Source organism: Moschus berezovskii, chromosome 17 (assembly GCF_049115385.1).
Source record: "Moschus berezovskii isolate FMDL1 chromosome 17, NW_MosBer_1.0, whole genome shotgun sequence".
NCBI classification, from domain to species: domain Eukaryota; kingdom Metazoa; phylum Chordata; class Mammalia; order Artiodactyla; family Moschidae; genus Moschus; species Moschus berezovskii.
In genome coordinates this window covers 57,308,210-57,331,381 of record NC_142476.1, presented here as the reverse complement: position 1 = coordinate 57,331,381, position 23,172 = coordinate 57,308,210, and the positions used below count along the sequence as shown (strand labels likewise).

Sequence of the window (23,172 nt, the reverse complement as noted above, 5' to 3'; positions counted from 1 at the left end):
TGCTGGCACTGCTCTCAGCCGTGGGCATGCTGGCAACCAGCTCAGATGCTCCAAAGAAACGGCACTCACAAACTTTTATTGTAAGGAAAACTAACCATTTAAATTATTTGAAACTGAGCAGTCACCATTTTGGCATAAATTTGTGAGGGGTACTGAAGACTAAAAGAATATAAAGGGAAACAAACAAGTCAACTGAACGCTGTGTAAATAACAATAATCTCTTTAATGACATGGATAAGGCCACTTCCCCTCTACAGTCATTCCACCCGCCACCCCCACCATCCCCAAATGAGGCAGTTCATGATGGCTGCACGAGGCTCCATGGAGACCATCTACAGGTCACAGGATCTCCATGCCCAAGCATACTCTGGACTCCTGCCCACCAAGGAAGATCACACACCTCCAGGGCCTCCAGCTTGGCCTCTAGGAAACACTTAAAATACCTCCCCAGCTCACTGCACAAGTTAACTACTTCTTTCTCAGAAAAGACTATTTCCAAAATTTTCAAGAGCCACCAAAGAGGGTGAGCACAAAAAAGGAAACACGGCAGGTCTTGCCTCATTGTCATGGTTGGTGCTGATCACTGCAGGGGGTTTTGCCCCTGCATCAGCACTGCACACACAGAAAGCTGTCCATACCTCCTGCACTGGTGAACGCATTGGTTACAGGACACCTGCTAGAGAGGATGGCAGGCCTGTCCTCCCCAAGGCTGCTCCCATCCTCGGGGGCTGCTGATCCCAAGCAGCCAAACATCTCCTGGGAGGCATAAGTCATGTACACAAAGCCATCCTCGTCCTTGTAGTCCCTGTAGATCTCTGCCATGGTCACATTCATACTTCCCAGGCTCTTGTTGTTCACCAGCAAGTAAAAGGCTTCAGTGGCCCCTAGGACCATGCGGCTCCTGGGTTGGGGAAGAGGGTGCGCAGGAAGGGAAAAAGTTAACCCGGAAGGGAATGATCGCTGACCCACAGCCTTTCTTACCTTTATTTGGCCAATGTAAGCCTATCTACCCAAGACGCCCCCACCTCCCTGCTCCACGGCTGTTACCCTTAAACTTCAGAATTACCTAGGAGAGTCCTGTTGAAAGTGGACTCCATCACACAGGTTTTGGTTTAGTAGATCTTGGAAGCAGCCCAGGAATCTGTGGGACTGTGAAGCAGGTAGAACTTGCCCTAAAACATTACTCTAGATGCACAGGCAGTCTAACTTCCACTCCTGCTGCTGCCCGGAGTCTTTCAAAGTGTCATTTGTATCTATTTGCTTGCTTATACTAGTGACTGCTAAAACAGGAATTTATATCTGGTCATTACTTTTTTTTGAAAAGTTTTAGTTTACTTTTGTCTGTACTGGGTTTTCATTACTGTGTGAGGGCTTTCTCCAGTTGTGGCAAGCAGGGGCTGCTCTCTAGCTGCTGTTCTGCGCTTCTCATTAGGGTGACTTCTGTTGTCCTGGAGCACTGGCTCTAGCGCACTAAGGCTTCAGCAGCTGGGCTGCACAGACTTAGTTGCCCCAAGGCATGTGGGATCTTAGTTCCCAGACAAGGAGTCAAACCTGAGGCCCCTGCATTGGCATGAAGATTATTAATTACTGATTGCAAGGAAGGTGAAAAGTCCCTACTTAACTTTTTTATATACAACTTCAGTCTTTGTTCCATTTCATTCCCTATTAACAGATAAACTAAGGCACAGAAGCTAAAGAATCTGATGGAAGCAACCCAAGTGTCCAGCAACACATGAATAAACAAAACGTGGTCCATCCATAAATGGAGTATTAATCACCCTTTAAAAAGGAAGGAAATTCTGACAAGTAAATGCTACAATATGGATGAATTTTATGTTCAGTGAAATAAGTCAGTCACAAAAGGATACCATATGATCCCACTTACATGAGGTACTTACATAGTCAAATTCATAGAGACAGAAGGTAAAATGCTGGTTTCCAGGGATTAGGGGAAGGAGAGGATGGAAAAATCAGTCTTTAATGGGGACAGAGTTTTCCCTTGGGAGGATGAGATGGATACTGGTAATGGTTGCACAACAGTGTGAACGTACTTAAAGCCATGATCTGCTCGCTTAAAAAATGATTAAAATAATATTTTATCACAATTAAAAATATAATAATAAAAGAAATCAAAGAATCTGCCTATCATAGCTCTCTGTCTCTCTGCAGTAAATAAGATAAATTTATTAGAAACTGGCTAAAGGATTGTTCATTTTTCTGGAGATTTGAAATGTCTTCAAACTCATAGATGAACTCAGACTGTGAGACCATCACATTAAAAACTAGAAAAAAATATTCTTAGCTCAAAACTGCTAAGTAAATATGCCTCAGTTTGCTATGAATTTTAAGTTAAGAGTTTCCTGAGTGGTGCAAAGAAAACACATAATGCTGTGTATTTTGACATGTCAGTTAAGAAGCTTTGGGGTGACGTTTGAAAAAGGTTGTTGTTGTTTAGTTGCTAAGTTGTGTCCTTCTCTTTGCCACCCCATGGATTATAGCTCCCAGGTTCCTGTGTCCATGGGGATTCTCCAGGCAAGAATACTGGAGTGGGTTGCCATTTCCTCCCCCAGGGGAACTTCTGGACCCAGAGATCGAACCCGCATCTTCTGCATTGGCAGGCATAGTCTTTACCACTGAGCAATCTGGGCAGGGATTGAACCCAGGTCTCCTGCATTGCAGGCAGACACTTTACCATCTGAGCCATCAGGGAAGCCCATTTGGAAAAGCATTACTATGCAAAAGTATAAATCCCTCCATTTGGGTTGTGGATGCAGAGGAGCAGCCATGTTTGGCTAGATTCATAGGAGTTCTGAATTGTTTTAGTAGCAGAGCAAGATGAATCTGTTGGCAATGGCTTGCCCTGTCTGACCACCCTCCACCCAGACACTGGAGGCACAGCCATTACATCCCTAGTCTTAGCTGCTGCTGATGTTGCATCGCTTCAGTCGTGTCTGATTCTGTGCAACCCCATAGACGGCAGTCCACCAGGCTCCACCATCCCTGGGATTCTCCAGGCAAGAACAGTGGAGTGGGGTGCCATTGCCTTTTCCAGTCTTAGCTGCTGCTGCTGCTAAATCGCTTCAGTCATGTCCGACTCTGTGCGACCCCATAGACGGCAGCTCACCAGGCTCCCCCGTCCCTGGGATTCTCCAGGCAAGAACACTGGAGTGGGTTGCCATTTCCTTCTCCAACGCATGAAAGTGAAGTCACTCCATCCTGTCCGACTGTTCGCGACCCCATGGACCGCAGCCTACCAGGCTCCTCCGTCCATGGGATTTTCCAGGCAAGAGTACTGGAGTGGGGTGCCATTGTCTTCTCCAGTCTTAGCTAGAAGGAGCTAAATTTATGTGATGGGTGGGAGAGGAAGTAGTTTCAGAATCTGGTTAACTAACACTGGATAATCCAAAGACCAAACCCTGACCATTGCACTGCTCTCCTGTGGTGAGCAAATGCCTGTTCTACATGGAAAGAGTAGACATGAAGATGGGGCTCCTATATTCCCACTTTGCACCGTCATCTCCTTTCTTCTTCCACTAGGGTCTCATTTTATTAAAGGTGAGGAGTTTCCAGGAGTGGAAACTCTAGTTTGAATGTTGTTTAGCGTAGGACTTTTGGTCTATATTTTTCATTGCTCTTTGTGCAGCTCCCAGCACAGTGCATGATACATAATGGGTGCTTAATATCAGTGTGTTTAATGACTTAATGTTAAGATTCAAGTCGTCTAAACATATTAAGCACCCATTATGACTTAATGTAAAGATTCAAGGGCTTCCCTGGTGGCTCAGATGGTAAAGAATCTGCTTGCAATGCAGGAGACCAGGTTCTCCTGGGTCAGGGAGATCCTCTGGAGAAGGAAATGGCAACCCACTCCAGTATTCTTGTCTGGGAAATCCCATGGACAGAGGAGCCTGGCAAGCTACAGTTCCAGGGGTAGCAAAGAGTTGGACACGACTGAGTGACTAACATACATACAGAGATTCAAAATTATTAGAATGAAGGACAAAGACTATGATAACTAGAGGTGTACCTGTATGGAAAAAGGGAGGAAGTTGTGTCAAAATTCACTTTTTGGTGAAGCCACGCTGTGCCCCAGCAGTCTGTAGGCTGACAGAAGGAGGGGTCTACACCCAACTGTGGTTCTCCTCGAGTTGCCCCAATTTCCATGGATTAACCTAACCCTTAAGTAGGTCTGAGAAGAATGCAGGGTCTTCTGAAAGAGCTCATTTTTAAAAAAATCATAATAAATTCTCAGATGAAACTGCACCAGCCAAAACTTTTGAGAGGTTGTTTCCAGTACAGGGAGACTCACATGCCAGCCATGTTTACAGAACCCTTAGTCAGCTATTTTTGGTTTCATATCATTTTTTATTGAGTCCAGCTGGCAGATGACAACTTCAATCCCTTAAGCTTCAAAGTCAGCAACGCCTTCCCTTGTTCTGAATGGAAGAAATAAGGATGTGGGGAAGGTGTGGTTCTCCTGCTCAGTGATTCTGCAGGTGGACAGTGCATTTTCCTACCACAAATCCCCTCCCAGCCACAAGAGGGAAAATATTTAGAGGTAAAATGCTGTCATTGGGCTTTTAAAATAGCAGAAAACAGGGCTTTGGACCAGTTTCTAAAGATTCCTTTGAAAAATTCTTAGAGAAATTTGAAGGCAGAAATTAAAGCACAGTACCAGTAAAATGAGGAAACAAAGAAAAAAATAGCTGACACATCAATACTGGGAGCACTCACTTATTTTAGGGCGGTAGCAAAATATTTGACATCATTTTAAAATTGGTTACTCATGAGATCATCCTTTTGAAAGGCATAGCCGGGGCTCCCCTGGTGGCTCAGTGGTAAAGAGTCCAAGAGTCCGCTTGCCAATGCAGGAGACATGGGTTCTTCGATTCCTGGTCTGGGAAGGTCCCACATGTCGCAGAACAACTAAGCCCCTGCGTCACAGGCACTGAGTCTGTGCTTCGAGCCCGGGAGCCACAACTGCTCAGCCCACGTGATGCAACTACTGAAGCCCACACCCCCCTAGAACCATGCTCCGCAACAAGAGAAGCCACCACAATGAGAAGCCCGTGCACCAGAACTAGAGAGCAGCCTCAGCCGGCCACAACTAGAGAAGAGCCCACACAGCAATGAAGACGCAGGACAGCCACCACACACGAAAAAGGCATAGTTGAAGGGAAAGGGGAAGCACAAATCATTCTCCTTCTCTCTGCCACATCCCATCTCTCATTGTTCCAAAAGCCCAAGCCCACACAACGCACACCCCCACAGGTACTTTGCTACCTACCGGATGATGCTGAGGAACTGCGTCATGGTCAGCTCCTGTGGGACCAGGAACTTGGTCTTGTCCAGCCGGGGCAGGAACTTCTCCCTGGGGTAGCGCTCCACTATCACCTGCCAAGGGTTTCAACCTGAACCTCCTCTGAAGCAAATGTCTAAGGATACACTTCACTTTTCTATGTCTTAGGAACTTGGGCTAGAAAGGAGGTCATTGGCTGGGTTTTGGTTTTTCAAAGAATAGGATCTCACAGCCCCCCACCCCCTAATCCCTGCCCTCACCCCACCTCCACTCTCCAGGACAATGGATTCTTACCGGGATCTTGCCAGGGAACTTCACTCTGATTCCAGCAACTTCCTCTCTTCTGGTTGCTGTGAACATTAAAGATTAAATGAGCACATCAGCATATACAGAAGTCTGTACCTTCTCTCGCTGTCTCAAGGGCCAAAACCCAGACAGCTATTCTGAGAGCTTTACCTAAGCTCTTCCTCTGTTTGAAAGGTCTGAGGCTTGGGCTTTTCTGTGGAGTCTGCATTTTGCTCAACAGTTGTGTCTGTGTCTGCCTGGAAAAAAAAAAAAATCTCACCACCAGGACCTAATTCATCCTTCCAGCTGCTTCCAAACTGCCGGCAGGAGCCCAAAGGAGGCTTTTATGTAGGGCTGTGTGACATCAGCCTTCTCCAACCCTCCCTTCTCCCTGTCCCCCCTCCCTGGGCAGGAGGAGGTCAGTTCTGAGAAAGGAAATGAAACAGGCACCTGGTTGCTGGTTCAAGAAAGTCACTTCACTCACTACTATTTAAAAATTTTGTTTTGCTAAAGAAATTAAAATTTATAATGTCATTCATGGGTCATCGAGTCTTCCCTGGTGGCTCAGAGGTAAAAATCTGCCTGACATTGCAGGAGATGCGGGTTCGATCCCTCGATCAGGAACATCCCCTGGAGAAGGAAATGGCAACCCACACCAGTATTCTTGCCTGGAAGATTCCATAGACAGAGGAGCCATAGGGTGGCAGAGTCCAACACGACAGTGACTAAAACAAAAAGCATTGGCCCTCCCTATAAATGGTTCTATGAGCCTAAGCTAAGAAGCTATGGATAGAAACAATTTCATGTGAAGACATTGTAATACTACAATAATGAAGCAAATTGAAGAGTGATTTACCTTATCCTGAAATATATTGCTATTTTTCACAGTAAGAAATATTAATAGGTATTCCCAAAAGGTTGAACAATTTGTCCAGATAAAAATATGTAACACCAGCGTTAAAATCCAGATGTGTAGCAAAGTAGTATTTCCAACATATTTTGTTCATATTTTTACAGGTCTAGGAATATGTGTAGAACCCTGATTATTATTATCAGGATCTTGCATTTAAAAGATGATGAAACTGAGATCCATGGAAACTGACTCACTGGTCAAATGGACAGATGGACCCAGTTCTCCTTACTCTCAGATTAGGGTGTTTCACCTGATTGTGCTTCTTTTATGCATTAATTATGGTTCTAGTGATTCAGCATTCCCATTTGATGCCGATCACCTCCTTACCTTACATCCAGGAGCACGGTGGTCCCGCCATCTTATTCAGATATGTCCTAGGAATAAATAGGACCATTTGGGTTTCTTCCACTGTCTCTGAAGGCACCATGATTTTCATGGGTCATCCCTGGTTCTGTTCCATGCAGGACACTGGACATTGAAGTCTTCAGCCTAATGATGATGACATAGAGAAAACCAAACATTCTCTAGGTTTGTTGAGGGACACAAAGAAAAGTAGGTTATTCTGCCTTTTTATGGGCTTCCCTTGTGGCTCAGCTGGTAAAGAATTCACCTGCAATGCGAGAGATCCGTGTTTGATCCCTGGGCTGGGAAGACTCCCTGGAGAAGAGACAGCTACCCATTCCAGTATTCTGGCCTAGAGAATTTCATGGACTGTATAGTCCATGGGGTCACAAACAGTTGGACACAAATGAGAGACTCACTTTCACTACTTAAACCTTCTCCATTAAAACTTTTTTTTTTTTTTTTGCCTTTTCTCCTGCCTAGGAAGCTCGGTAGGCTTCCCTGATAAAAAAAATCTACCTACCAATGCAGGAGACGCGGGTTCAATCTCTTGGTCAGGAAGATCCCCTGGAGAAGGAAATGCCACCTGACTCCAGTATTCTTGCCTGGGAAATTCCACAGAGAAGCCTGGCAGGATAAAGTTCATGGCGTCACCAAAGACTAGGAAGTGACTTAATGACTAAAGAAAAACAACAGGGAGCTAGGACTTCATAAAGTTGCTGGACTCACTCTGAGTCCTTGAGTCCACAGGGAGGAAAAGGAACTTGGCCTCACTAGTCAGAAGGGTGTCTTAGAAGGCTTCAGATCCTAGGGTCATTCCTCCATGGACAATGTCCTGGGAGTAGGTTGGGGCAATGACTAGAGGTGCTGCCATTCTATTATGGTCTGACAGTCTTCCACAGAAACATGATTGCCTTGGGACCCTTTTCTTTTCCCTTTCTTGGTTTTGCCTTCCTTCTCATCTCCACTCAATATCATCTAACCAATCTCTTAAGCTCTGGGCTTTCAAAATGTCTTTTTATTGCTCAAGAAGAAAGAATCTTACATATTTCATATTAACTTTATGATATTTTTCTTTCCTAGATACTTATACTTGAGAAAAATAATCATTATTGCCATTTAATGGTTAAAAATCAGATACATCACTTTGCCAAAAAGGTCCATATAGTCAAAGCTATGGTTTTTCCAGTAGTCATGTATGGATGTTAGAGCTGGACCATAAAGAAGACTGAGAATTGCTGCCTTTGAATTGTAGTGCTGGAGAAGACTCTTGAGAGTCCCTTGGACTATAAGGAGATGAAACCAGTCAATCCTAAAGGAAATCAGTCCGGAATATTCATTGGGAGGACTGATGCTAAGGCTGAAGTTCCAATATGTTGGCCACCTTATGTGAAGAGCTGACTCCTTGGAAAATATCCTGATGCTGGGAAAGGTTGAACAAGAGGATAAGGGGTTCGTAGAAGATGAGATGGTTGGATGGCATCATTGACTCAATGGATATGAGTTTGAGCAAACTCTGGGAGATAGTGAAAGACAGGGAAGCCTGGTGTACTGCAGTTTATGGGGTTGCAAAGAATCGAACACAACTTAATCAAGTCCACAAGCTAAGTCACAGTCCAACTCTTTGCCATCCCATGGACTGTAGTCCCCCAGGCTCCTCTGTCCATGAGATTTCCCAGGCAAGAATACTGGAGTGGGTTGCAGTTCCTTCTCCAGAGGGTCTTCCTGACCCAGGGATCAAACTCACATCTCTGGCATTGCAGGCAGATTCTTTACTGCTGAGCCACCAGGGAAGCCCCATAACTTTAATAGACAGACATAAAAAAAGTTGATTTTCACCCACATTGCACTGCAATACAGGTAAGAGACTCCCTGTTTGGCATTGTTTCAGAAGAAATTCAAGTGCACATGCTGCTGTACACTTGAAATTCTGCCATCTCAAGGTCCTTTGTTTCCACAAGTTCAGATGAGAAAAATAGGTGGAAAAGACACTTACACTTAGCCTTCTCAGACTTAAAGTGTTTAACATGGCAATATCTCATAGTGTTCACTCATTCCATTGATGAACATTAATCATATGACCGTACCTATAGAGAGGCCTCTATCATAATCACTACTTTTTCCAACATAGTGAATATATTCCAAGCAATTACTATGTCCTTTATTAATTTTACATTTTAATATTCCACAAAAATAGTATGCATACCATTTGGTATACATATACATACTTGGAAAAGTAAATGGCAACCCACTCTAACATTCTTGCTTAGGAAATCCCAAGGACAGAAGAGCCTGGTGGGCTGCATCCATGGGGTCACAAAGAGTCAGATGCAACTTAGTGACCAAAACAACAACAAGCAAAACACATACCACTTGGGGCTGAACTCTGGATCTTTTGCCTACTAGTTGTGTGACCTTATGGCAATTGATACAACCAACCTCTCTCTCTGCCTCATTTTACCCTGTGTGTAAAATAAAAATAATATCTACCTTGGGGGACTGAGGACACCAAATGAATTAGTTAATATATGCGAACACTTAACCACAATGGCTTGTACATACAACTCAAAAAGTTTAAGTTAATGTTGTCACCATTTAATTGATGAACAGCTTGAGGATCAGAGGGGTAATGTTCTTTGAAAAAGACAAGGTCAGTCTGGACAACAAACTTGGTTTATCAATATCACAAATGTTTTCATCATCACTATTTCCCTCATTGGAATGGGCAGGAAGCACACATCGTGTTTGACACTGTACTTGCTAATTACTATCTATATTTTCTCATTTCTTCTGAAAAAGAGAACTGAAGCTCAGAGAAAGAGTAACATGCTCTGTATTGCACAGGTGGTAGAATTTAAACAACACAAAAACCATGCTGTTAATGTGCTCTTGAATTTTAAGTTGAAAAGTTGGGAGTAGAAAACATTGTGCTCTTGGGGAAATATTTTCTTAAACATTTCTCTGGCAACCTCCTCATCTGCACAGTTCTTAAAGGGCCAGACACTGTCATTCCAGTGTAAAAATCTTCAAAGTTCAGATCAAAATGAAGAATACCCCCCTCAATACCTCCAAATGTAGGTATTAAACACTTTAAGTCTATAAATGAAGAATACCCCTTCAATACCTCCAAACACTATTTCTTCCTTTAGTCCCCAAATACCATCACAGACGGTCTCTTCAGAAATCAAAAGATGGCATCCCAGAACAAAGGTGAGTAGGCTGCCTCCAGGTCCTATGGGTAAGTGTAAATGATTTAAAGTCCTGCCCCACAGCTCCAAAAATCCATTGTCATAATCCTTGGTCTCCTTTAATGAGTCAAATTTTCAGGTGTTTGTGTCTTATGGGAAAAAAATTAAATAAAACTTCTCTGACATCAAAGCATCCTGTAGACACAGGGAAGTAGAAAGGGGAAAATATGCCTAATGTGAGTTTGGACCACAGTTTGAAAACCAGGCTGGGGGGGGTGGCAGGCCTTGATGACATCAGCCACAGAAGGAGTTCCAAGCCCTTATTTTTAAGATTCTAGGCAAATTCTTGCTTCTGCACCTCTTATTTATTCTAATGTATGGGTTGGCACAGTGGTAGAGAATCTGCCTGCTAATGCAGAAGATGCTAGAAATGCTGTTTTGATCTGAGTTGTGAAGTGCCCCTAGAGAAGGAAATGGCAACCCACTCCAGTATTCTTGCCTGGGAAATCCCATGAACAGAAGAGCCTGATGGGCTACAGTCCATGGGGTCGCAAAAAGTAGGACTGAGCACACACACACAACACACACATTCCTGACAACACCTGACCATTGGTCCTGTAGTCTCCTAACAAACCTCCATGTTTAGAATGGTCTGGCTAAGCTAGCTTCACTTTTCTGCAAACATATTCTGTACATCCCTTTCTCTAAGTTTTGGTCACGGAAAGCATCCCAACTGCCTCTTTACCTGTCTTCGTTTCACACACCCCATTCAAGGACAATCAGGTTCCAAATTCTAAAAAAGTTCCAAAGAAGAACCTATTTTTCTGGGAATATTTGCTATAGGTACAACTTATATCCATTAATACCACCAGGGACTTCCCAGAAGGCACTAGTGGAAAAGAACCTGCCTGCCAGTGCAGGAGGCACAAGAGACGTGTGTTCATTCCCTGGGTTGGGAAGATTCCCCTGAAGGAGGAAAATAGAAACCCACTCCAGTATTCTTGCCTGGAGAATTGCATGGACTGAGGGACCTGGCAAGCTACAGCCCATGGGGTTGCAAAGAATCTGGCACAACTGAGTAACAGCGTGTACGCATGCAGTAACACTAGACACATCTTTTTCTTGTGTATATGACATATAAACAGCTTTGGCTTATTCCCATCAAACATGTCCCTCACAGTGTAGAAAACAAACAGGTAACCAAGACACAGAAACTACCCTCACTGGGTAGCCACACTTGAGTCTTTCTTGTCCCTGTTGTTTTAATTGGGCCACTTGTCCTAGGTCTAATCTTCTCTACAACAAAAACATATCTGTGAAGCACCCTAACAGTAATGGCATCCAGAATGATTTATATCGTGAAATGCAGTAAACTTTCCAAGGAAGGCTGTCAAGTGTTTCTCCTTCTTCTAGCCCCTTTTCTGTAATATCTTTCCTGTTATATATTTTTGTGGCTAGTAAAATTACTAAAACATTCCTCTTTTGGTTGAATAAATTAGCTTTCAAATCTTAATTATGAAATCTTGAGAGGGTGAATTTTCACTTTTTTCCAAAATGCAGTATAGAAATTTTTGATGCAACATTGTTTAAATACTGAAAACATTATCGAAATGTCATTAAGAAATAGGTTAATTATGACATGCATTTTATGGAGTTAAAGAGAATAATTAAAGGTAAACTAATCTATATTAGGAAAAGATGTTTAAATCCTATGTGGATTAAAAAAGTTAGTTTCAGAAACTGTTTTAAAGAAGTTATAGAAAATAAAACTTCATAAAAAATAAAATACCCACAACTGAACAGTAGGGAAAATTAGGATCAGGGGTACTAATTAAGAGACTTGAAGTTAGTCTGTAATGCTGGAACTTTTTTCATAAGTGTGACTATATTTGTGCCTGACTTGTACAATTAAAAGAAACAAAAGTAAAATATTGTATGCAAGGGTGAAGGGTGAGTTTTTAAAGACTTGTGGAATTCTTTTCAGACATTAAGCAATGTGGAGGAGCTGCCCTCTTGTGGAGCCTTTGGAATAGACTTTAAAATGTGTGTGTTAGTCGCTCAGTCCTGTCTGACTCTTTACAACCCCATGGACTGTAGCTCGCCAGGCTCCTTGGTCCATGGAATTCTCCAGGCAAGAATACTAGAGTGAGTAGCCATTCCCTTCTCCAGGGGATCTTCCCAACCCAGGGCTAGAACCTGGGTCTTCTGCATGGCAGGCAGAATCTTTACCATCTGAGCCACCAGGGATAAACCAGAGAATTTACTGTTTGGTTCATGGAATTTTGGAGCTGTAATGTGATGCTGGGAAAGGTTGGGGGCGGGAGGAGAAGGGGACGACCGAGAATGAGATGGCTGGATGGCATCACCGACTCTGTGGACATGAGTTTGAGTGAACTCCGGGAGTTGGTGATGGACAGGGAGGCCTGGCGTGCTGTGATTCATGGGGTCGCGGAGAGTCGGACACGACTGAGCGACTGAACTGAACTGAACTGAACTGAATGTTTGTTCTATGAGAAAAAAACATGAAGACAACAAAGGTTCAATAGTTTACTCAAGGTCATTAATATTATGTATTAATAATCAGAATTATTAATATATATCAAGTCTTCTGATCCCTATCTGGCATTCAATTATTCTGCCCCTGCTAAGCCGTGAGTCAACAAGTGTTAAACACTGACACGTGTTTATAAAGACTTCAGGTGCTATACAATATGCAGTGCCTGGTAACCAGAAGTCATTAAATAAGAACTTGAAACACTGATCATATTGCTAGGGGATTGAGAAACAAAGGTGGATAATACTGATTGTGCAGTGGATTATAAAGTCAAATGTAACTGATAACAGTTTTACATTACCCTCAGGCTGCATCTGGGCTTCCCTGGTAGCTCAGCTGGTAAAGAATCCACCTGCAATGCAACAGGCCCCAGTTTGACTCCTGGGTCAGGAAGATCCCCTGGAGAAGAGTTAGGCTACACACTCCAGTATTTTTGGGCTTCCCTGGTGACTCAGATCGTAAAAGAATGCATCTACAATGCAGCAGACCTGGGTTTGATCTCTAGGTTGGGAAGATCTTCTGGAAGAGGGCATGGCAACCCACTCCAGTATTCTTGCCTGGAGAATCCTATGGACAGAGGAGCCTGGTGGGCTATAGTCCATGGGGTCAGAAAGAGTCAGTAATGACTGAGTGACTAAGCACAGCACAGGCTGCATCTAGTCATTAAACAAGCAACAATAAACAACAGTCTACTGATGGAGAGGGGCAAGGGGTTGAAGATAGACCCCTTCTGAGACATAAGTGCATGAAGAAGGCTAAAAACTGAAGATAGAGCAAGAACACTGAAAAACAAACAAAGCTAAAAACCCTAGCACCACACTAGAGGACTTCATTGTCATAGCAATAATAAACCCAAGCCAGTTCAAGTCCTGAGTAGATTTTACAATGCCTCACTCTAACCCCTAGTGGAAGATGCATGCTCATTTCCAAGTGTGTTATTTACTTCGGTCACTACTTTCCCATATCAATATATGGCATACAAGTCAATCAGAAAACATGATACACACACATACAAAACAGGGAAAATGAAAACACTTTCAAGACACAAGATGCAGAACCAGACTCAGAGATGACCCAGATACTAGAAATATTAGACAAAGTATTTAAAATAACTATAGTTAATATGCCTTGTGTAAAATATGGACCACATGTGCATGAGCAGGCTGGGGGAATGTCAGCAGAGAGACGGAGACTGTAAGTTAGAAATACAAGAAATAAAAACAAAAAGTAGAATGACCCAGATGAAGACTCAGGGAAAGAATTGGTTAACTAGAAAATGGGTTCATAGAAATTACCCAAACTGAAAAACAGAGTAGAAAGTAAACGTAACAGCACTAACAGCTGTGTGACAACTTATGGCTTCCTAACGTGTGCAGCTGGAATCCCAGAGAAGGGAGAATGGGACCGACAGAGGGAAGTGAGACTGAGTTCAGTTTGTTTTCACTTTGTCCCATCTTTCCAGCCTTGAACTTTCAGCTGTGCTTCATGTCTTTCAAGAACAGAGGTTGTCTGGTGCCAAATGTCGTTAACTTTTGGAAACGAGGAGAGTTGCTTGATTTCATGCACAAGGCACAGGATGTGTATCACTGAATTGTGGCAGGCTCTCTAGTGTAAGGTACATATTTTAACATTTTTGAGAACAGTGTGTACCTTCAAGTTGATGGAGTTTATTCCCAACGGTACATAAATTAATGATGCCTCTTACAATTATATTTTCAATTTGATGGAATACTATTAAAATGATTTAAAAAAATTATCGTTGTATGGCAGAAACCAACACAACATTGTAAACATTTAAAAAATATTTACATAAATGAAAAAAACAGAAAATATGAAGGGCCACACAAAGCAAGTAAATGGCCTAATAAATTAGAAGGTCAACATTTTACTTTATATCAATACCCTAATAAGCTATTATAAGCAAACCTTGTCATAATGCAGGAAACCTGGGTTCAATCCCTGGGCTGGGAAGATCCCTTGGAGAAGGGAAAGGCTATCCACTCCAGTATTCTTGCCCATGAACTCTATAGTCCATGGGGTCACAAAGAGTTGGACACTACTGAACTCCCTGTAACCACCACCATAAATTTTATAGTTATCACTTCCTTATATTTCTCTATTGTCTAATCACCAGAGTGGGCATCCCTAAATAATTTAATTTAGTCTTATCCTTTTTTTAATATGGAATTTTCCTCTCCCTTCCCTTACAATTTATCTGTTGGGAATCCAAGGGCATTTAATCTGTAATTTCTTGCTGTCTGAATTTTGCTAATTGTACACTCAGATCGCAGTTCCCTATTTCCTCTGCATTTCCTGCAATTCTGCAGTTGGATCCAGAGGAATGATGTCTCATCTCCAATCCCGTGGCAAGACTAGAGGATGCTGAGTTCTTTCATTAAGAGAAATGAAATGTCTAGTTACAATGTTAACAGCAGCTAACACTTTAAGCCTAAATCCACAGGGGGTTGCAAAACAGTGGTATCTTTTTCATTGTTAGAGCACTAAAAAGAGATTTATCTTCTGTTTGGTTACCCACTGGTACAGTATAAAGATGGGCATCCCTTGTAGCTCAGTTGGTAAAGAATCTGCCAGCAATGCAGGAGATCCAGGTTTGATTCCTGGGTTGGGAAGATCCCCTGAAGAAGGAAATGGCAACCCACTCCAGTATTCTTGCCTGAAGTATAAAGTATACAGTATAAAGATAGGGGAAATGACTGATATTTCTCCTTTTACTTTCCCATATTCAAGATAATGCATTGATACTCTGTCATCTTCTGAAGGTGACCTATTTTTAAAAATATGTTTATGATGGGATTAAATAAAGGACAGTTCTTATCTTTTCAAGATCAAATTCTCCCATGTTTGGAGAGTGGGGTCCTCTTCAGGTGTCTCCTTAATCATTTTTGAAATTACATGTTACTCACTAAAGGCTTCTGTGTTAACAAGATATCCCAGGCTTGCCTTTTATATGTCTTTTCCAGACTACTTTTCCAAGAAGCTCTCATTTCTTTCAATAAAAAATGGTATATTAAGACTAGTGATAGGGATGCTCATTGGTACAGGATTGGTTATTTTTTCTGGGTTTCTTTAGCATGTGTGGGTATATGTATGTACACATACACATATATGTAAATGAGCGTATATATAGTATGCATGTATATACATTCATAAGTTTACCAGTACTTACAACTCAAGTTTATAACTACATTAAAAAAAATTAAGCTGTTCTGTATTTTGTCTTAATCTCCTTTTTCCTAGACATTAAGAATCTTGGGGGTGGGGAAGAATCTTGGTTCTCAAGAAAATTGGGGATGAATTAAAATATCCCACAAATATTCATTTACCCTATCCCACATTATATACACAATAGTCCTAAAATAACAATTATCAGACTACTTCGAGCTAAACCAAATGTTTTGCATATGGTCTCTTCTCTGAAGCTGTACTATCTGTGTCATCTGGGCACACAGTCATTGCATATCATATTTCCCTTTTAGCTCTCATTTTTAGTTGTACACGTCACTATGATGTAAAGAACATCAATCTTTATGGTGCTATTTCTCCAGTTATTTTGGTTATTTTCTGATTTCTCAGGAAGAGCTTAAGTGAGCAGTAGTTTCCAAATTCTTGTTTGATTGATAAGTTTGTATTCTGTATACTTGAAGGTTGATTTTGCTGAATATAAAACCCTTTGCTTACATTTTCCCTTGAGTATCTTTAACACATTACTCAATTTTCTTCAGGTATAAAGAATAATTGTGGAAAAATCTCGTGATTATTACTATTTTTCTTACATGTCACTTGCTGTCCTTGCCTGCCCAGAGGATTTTTCCTTCCTTAAAGTAACTTGTCGCTTACATCTTGGTATTAGCTGTTTTGGATCAATAATCCTGGGTGTAACAGTGCATTTTAAAAATATTGTTTCAAATCTTAAAATTTTAAATTTTCCTGAAATTATAGGTTGTTTTTTCTTCAGAGACTCTTATTATCTGTATATTGGACCTTCTGCTCCATCTTCAATATCTGTGACTTGCTTATCTTTTAAGGTGTTTTTTCCATTTTGTTTTTTTTACCTATTTAAGGTATGATTATTTGCTTGTGTTCCTTCTAGCTTTAATTTCTGAAATTTTTATTTCTAACACTTTCCTGAGCTTGCCTTTTCTTTCCTCCTCTGAGTTTTTCCAGTTCTAAATTTCCTTCACATTCTATAGCATTTTCTTAACTTTTAGCACATTTTCGAACACGCTGGTTTTGATCTGCTCAGTGGGCCTTTCTGGTAGATTTCCATTATTTGTAGAGATTTTATACTGCTCAACTCTTTAATAAATCAGTTTTGTAAAGGACTGACCTAAACAATTTTCTGTAGCTTCTTTTTAAGTAAAATAACTAACTTTGAGCAGGCATGGCTCATGGGAGCTTCTCAAACCTCAGCTGTTTCGTTGTTGCTTTTTTCAGTGTTCAAAAACAGACAGTATTCTGCTGAGATTTCTTGGTCAACTATTTCTCGTCCTTTGTGTCTACTGTCTCTTTCCCACTCAAGCTTTTGTTTTACTTGCCAGCATTTTCTCTTCTGTGGGGGACCCTGTTACCCTAGAAGGGAGCCTTGGCAAAGACAGGAGATCATTTCAAAAGTTCACATGGACTACATTGCTTCCGTCCTTCAGATATAATTGCAGGCCTCTTGCATTCACTTACCACTGGATTGCTTAACAGTTTTAAATGCTATTTGCAACTTGGTCTGCTCTGTTTCAACGATTATTCTATGTAAGTTCTGTTCTCATGTCCATTAGATGCCCTACTGCCATTCTCTACTTCTCCCAAATAGATGTCAGTACCACCTTGCAGTCTTGTGGCTGTTGGTGGCTTGTATTCACCTACTTACATTTTGGGATTTAAATATATGATGCCATCTGAATTTGTTGTAATGTTGTTCACTGGTATTTTGACTTTGTCATCCAGTTGTAGTTAAGGGGGGGTTCGGAGACTGAAAAACTACAGCACTGTTGCCATCTTCCCGTTCTTAATTTGTTCTGTAATAGGAAACATTCACAGAAAGTTCAATTTTGCTTTTGTTCTTTGTATAGCCTTTTCCAGATTTTGAGAAAAAAAATTGTCTCCATTTAAAAATTTATGCTGTTTCTTAAAACATGTTTTTTTCCACTTGGACTCTTTATCAAAGTCCTCTACTAAGTCTCATTTAAAAATTAAACTGCTCTGACTCCCTTTCATTTATCCTCTATATCTCAGACACTTTTATAATTGTTTTACTTCCAGTCAGATTGTCACTTCACTTCCTTACTTCAGATCCTCACTTGCCTACCTGGTTTTGGTTCCCATCTATTTCTTTGCAGAGTATGGACAAATCAGATTCTGTAGCTTTAGTAGTAATATCTTACATCACACCTAGGACATAAGTTTTAAAATATAAGTTAAGGAATTTTTAGCCTACACTTCAAAAAAGATATACAAGAGAAACAGGCTATTTTGGAAGTTTAGGAATATGAATGATATAAGTAGTTCCTTTCATATGATGCTGAAAGCAATTTTCCTTCACTGTCAATCTGTAACCTACCATACTCTTCAGGGATAACAGAGCACTGTCCCATTTATGCAATGATCTTTAACCCTTCCAACTACCACTCCCATCCCAGCAACTGTATTTCCAATTCAACCCTGAAAGACAGGAAAGGCATTTGAAAAAAAATGAAAGCATGGAAAAGTATAGTAATTTCTTATAGTATAAAATGATTACAGAATTGTGGTTTTCCATTTACCATCTTTGTATTTGATGACATTATAGAAATCTTTAGAATAAATTTTTGTTTTAAAACTATTTATTTTGGCTGCACTGGATCCTAGTTGCAGCATGGGAACCCTTAGTTGTGGCAAGTGGGATCTAGTTCCCTGATCAGGGGTCGAACCTGGATCCCCTACATTGGGTGCAAGGAGTCTTAGCCGCTGGACCACAGGGGAAGTCGTAGAGTAGATTTTCCAAAGTTATTTCTCTAGTTAGCTTCTTACAAAAATATAAAAAGCTAAACAGGAACAGTTACAACATTATTATAAAAAATTGTGTTCTTTTTAAAATAAATAGCATAGATCTAAGAACAAATCTTTCAGAATGGCCTCCTTTCCAAACAGGACTTGAAATTGATAGAGATTCTCTTTCAGGCAACAGTCTCCCAGCTGCTTGCGTTTACTGGAATAGTGGTCTCTGAACACGCATACATTCAGAATTGTTAAATATATCCTCCTCTTCTGGAGTTAGCTGGATGTTATCTTTGACTGGAGACAGGGGATCTGGCTTCTTACAAGAAGGAAGCTTTTCAGAATCTCTGCAAAATATAATAAAATGAATTTGGTGTTTTTATGGTAGTGTTTATTAGAGAGTAATCTGTCTGGACAAAACAGAGGTATATAAAGAGGATAAGAACCTCTACTGTATAATTTCCCTCAATTCATTATGTAACACAATCAAATTCTTCTCTGAGTACACCCTGCAAAATTTGAGTTTTGCTTTTTAGTACCCATTCCTGCTTTCTAAATCATCTTTCAAAGTAGGTACCACACCACTACTAAATAGACACTAACTAAGGTAGAATGATTTCAGTAAACAAACTTTAGTGTTTTTCTCTCTAGCATCCTTCTCAAGTCTGGCTGAGAAGCAGCATGAATGAAGCATGAACAAATGTTTAAGCCCTATCTTTTCACTCCTTCCCTTCTCCCAACTTTTGGAAGGAAGTTCTATGTCTATAAAAACTAATCCTATTCCCAAGATCCTTTTGGGGGGGGGGTTGTAATATTTAAAACTATTTTCATAATAGTATTTAGACTTTCTCTGCTTTTCATACTGTGCTGACACTTGTCCCAATAATCTAAAAAAGGACACTTATGCTGATAAGTAAAGCTGCTGGCAATGAATCAACACAAAATCACCAAACTATTTAAGAAATACTGATAGTACTAAATAAAAAGTCAGTGTCACTATGGAAATTCAAATTTAAGTATTTAGCAAAGGGCTTCTCTAAAATGAACAGAGACTGTTATTTCTAAGGGAAAAAAAAAAAAAAAACCTAACAGCATTTGTTGCCAGAGACAAGTTCACATTTTTCAAATGATCTACACCAATGTTATAAAATTATGAATGAGGAAAAGATGAACACCAAAATACAATATGAGCCAGTGGACTGTAATGTATAAAAATCAATTAATATGGTTTCATATCCTATATTACAACTTTTAAGAAACTACCACGTACTAAATTTTGGTGTAATATAAAAGAAGAAAAATAAAAATTAAATAAAAAATGCTATTATGCTAAAGTGCATTTACATGTGGGGTCAGATTTTCTTCATATAACTCAACCAAAGCATAACAAATCAAAAAAGAAGCAGATATAAGAATCCAGTTCAGTTCCATTAAATTGGACAGAAAATATTTGTAAAAATGTAAAACAATGTCATTCTCACTTTTGTTTTGAAAAACATAGTTTTGTAAAAATATACTATCAATTTTAAAATGAAATGAGATTGTTGTTATTTAAAAATTAATAAGTATTTTCTAAATGTTCCTTTTAATTCCTAAGACAGTTAAATGTTGACAGATATAACCCACATAAACCAAAGTACTTTTGGGCTCTCAGTAATTTATAAGACTATAAAGTGTTCCTCCAGTGTTCCTGCCTGGAGAATCCCAGGGACGGGGGAGCCTGGTTGGCTGCCATCTATGGGGTCGTACAGAGTCGGACATGACTGAAGTGACTTAGCAGCAAAGTGTTCCTAAAGGCAAAAAGCTTGAGAAATGCTGCTATATGGTTTAATCTAGACTTTACACATGTAAGTAAAAAATAACTGTCCAGCACTTATTACAAAGTATTTCCACTCATACTATCTCAACTGATTGTGATAACAATATCTACTAGGTAAAGTTTAATCTTTTCATCCCATGTAAGTCACCTCCCCCCAACCCTTTCTCTTTGCTTTTATTCTTGGCACATTTGCTGTAATAAGAACAAGAAAATAAATTAACTATAAAGTCATGCTGCTGCTGCTGCTGCTGCTGCTAAGTCGCTTCAGTCATGTCAGACTCTGTGTGACCCCATAGCCCACCAGGCTCCCCCGTCCCTGGGATTCTCAAGGCAAGAACACTGGAGTGGGTTGCCATTTCCTTCTCCAATGCATGAAAGTGAAAAGTGAAAGTGAAGTTGCTCAGTCGTCTCCGACTCTTGGCGACCCCATGGACTGTAGCCTACCAGGCTCCTCCGTCCATGGGATTTTCCAGGCAAGAGTACTGGAGCGGCTTGCCATTGCCTTCTCCGATAAAGTCATGCTACTCTGTGGTTAATTTTGTTGTCTAACAGAAGTAATGCGGTTCAAAAAATGTAGATATATGCAGGGTCAACTCTCTTAAAACAATGCTTGCCATATACAGTAGAAATCTGGCTAATTCATCATATAAACTCATAAACTCATTGATTCTTCCCATTTTAGATGAGGTAATTTAGGGAAACAAACTGCCTTAAGTCCAGAAGTAACCATACAGCATTATCTTTCCATTCGCAAGTCTGAAACAACTTTTAGAAGGAAAAAAAGCTGAGGCACTTAAGCCCTGGAAAAGTAGTTTGCTTAACAACATAGACCCCAAAGCCAGACTGAGAACTGAAGTTTTCAGTTGGCCATCTTTTCACTAAAAAGAAGGTACAGAAACTGAGACTACATATTCTTACAAAGAGTCAGTTACAAAAGAAACTGATTTATATGAAAACAGAAAGAGGAGACAGGAATTGAGATTATAGAAAAAAAATGACTTATCCTATTTTAGAATCAGTAACAAGGTAACTCACTTTTTAAAAACAAAATTTTTCCAGAGTTCATTGATTTTGATCTGCAGTCCTGGCTGGTTCTCGGCATTGTGATGATTTCTCTTATGGATGCATGGCTTCTTGCTCAGCCCACTGGCTCTGGCAGGTACTAAAGGTTTGATCTTGGTTGTAGAAAGATTGTCCACAGAACTGGATTTATACAGCCCAGGAATCTGAAGAGTAAATGCTTGTTTTAATACTACTGTGTTAAAACAAACTACCTTTAATCTCAAACTTTATACACTGAAACAAAATTATTTATACACTGGAACAAAAAATAACCTATAATCAATGTGCAAAAGTGGGTTTAGGTCTGCAAAACTTATATAATATTTTTAACAGGTAAGAGTTACAAAAAGACAGAAAAGTGAGTCTCTCTTACTTCCTCACTGCCTTTAAGTGAAGTCGCTCAGTCGTGTCCGACTCTTTGCAACCCCATGGACTGTAGCCTACCAGGTTCCTCTGTTCATGGGATTTTCCAGGCAAGAATACTGGAGTGGGTTGCCATTTCCTTCTCCAGGATATCTTCCCAACCCAGGGATCGAACCCGGGTCACCCGCACTGCGGCAGATGCTTTACCGTCTGAGGCACCAGCTTTCCTCACTGCCTTTCAGTTCAGTTCAGCCGCTCAGTCGTGTCCGACTCTGCGACTCCATGAATCACAGCACGCCAGGCCTCCCTGTCCATCACCAACTCCCGGAGTTCACTGAAACTCATGTCCACAGAGTCGGTGATGCCATCCAGCCATCTCATTCTCTGTCGTCCCCTTCTCCTCCTGCCCTCAATCCCTCCCAGCATCAGAGTCTTTTCCAGTGAGTCAACTCTTTGCATGAGGTGGCCAAAGTATTGCAGTTTCAGCTTTAGCATCAGTCCTTCCAGTGAACACCCAGGATTGATCTCCTTTAGAAAGGACTGGTCGGGCAATCGCTATTACCGGTTTCCTGTGCAATGACTGAATTCATTTACACATACACACCACACGACTGGCTGCTGCTGCTACTGCTGCTAAGTCACTTCTGTCGTGTCCGACTCTGTGTGACCCCATAGACGGTAGCCGACCAGGCTCCGCTGTCCCTGGGATTCTCCAGGCAAGAACACTGGAGTGGGTTGCCATTTCCTTCTCCAATGTGTGAAAGTGAAAAGTGAAGTCGCTCAGTCGTGTCCAACCCTTAGCGACCCCACGGACTGCAGCCTACCAGGCTCCTCCATCCATGGGGTTTTCCAGGCAAGAGTATTGGAGTGGCTTGCCATTGCCTTCTCCCACACGACTGGCAGCATACTAAAAACTGCATCATACCACAATGTGTACTTTTTTCCTTGCTTAATATATCTTTATTTTATGGAGTAATGTATCTTGAAGATTTTTCCATTTCACATGTAGAACTGAATTTTGTTTTGAATAGGTTGCTTATCTTTTCCATTGTATAAATGTACCATAATTTACTTAAACAGATCTCTACTGACATTTAAATTGATCTATTGATTTTTAATTGAGGTATAATTTACAATATTGTTTTAATTTCAAGGGTACAGCAAAGTGACTGAGTTATATACACATATATATTATATATATATTCTTTTCAGATTCTTTTCCCTTATAGGTTATCACAAGATACTGAGTATATTTCCCTGTGCTATACAGTAGGTCCTTGTTATTTTATATAGGCAATGGCACCCCACTCCAGTACTCCTGCCTGGAAAACCCCATGGACGGAGGAGCCTGGTGGGCTG

General features: G+C 40.8%; 2 protein-coding genes across 2 annotated transcripts in view; both read right to left on the bottom strand.

Moving 5' to 3' along the window:
* Window positions 1-295: 295 nt before the first annotated feature.
* On the bottom strand, window positions 296-5,901 carry MAP1LC3C (microtubule associated protein 1 light chain 3 gamma). The gene is made up of 4 exons (XM_055418837.2): window positions 5,756-5,901; window positions 5,594-5,649; window positions 5,288-5,394; window positions 296-901 (listed from the first exon to the last, which is right to left on the bottom strand). Exons 1-4 carry the CDS (start codon window positions 5,811-5,813, stop codon window positions 607-609), a joined length of 516 nt encoding a protein of 171 aa, XP_055274812.1. The 5' UTR covers window positions 5,814-5,901; the 3' UTR covers window positions 296-606.
* A 10,700-nt stretch (window positions 5,902-16,601) lies between these two features.
* Window positions 16,602-23,172, bottom strand: part of EXO1 (exonuclease 1) — a 49,029-nt gene continuing 42,458 nt past the window's right edge. Inside the window, exons 14-15 of the mRNA XM_055418835.2 lie at window positions 21,424-21,614; window positions 16,602-18,916 (exon numbers count right to left, since the gene is read on the bottom strand). Coding sequence (XP_055274810.2) covers window positions 18,778-18,916; window positions 21,424-21,614 — 330 coding nt within the window. The 3' untranslated portion in view covers window positions 16,602-18,777. The remainder of the gene's footprint in view (window positions 18,917-21,423; window positions 21,615-23,172) is intronic.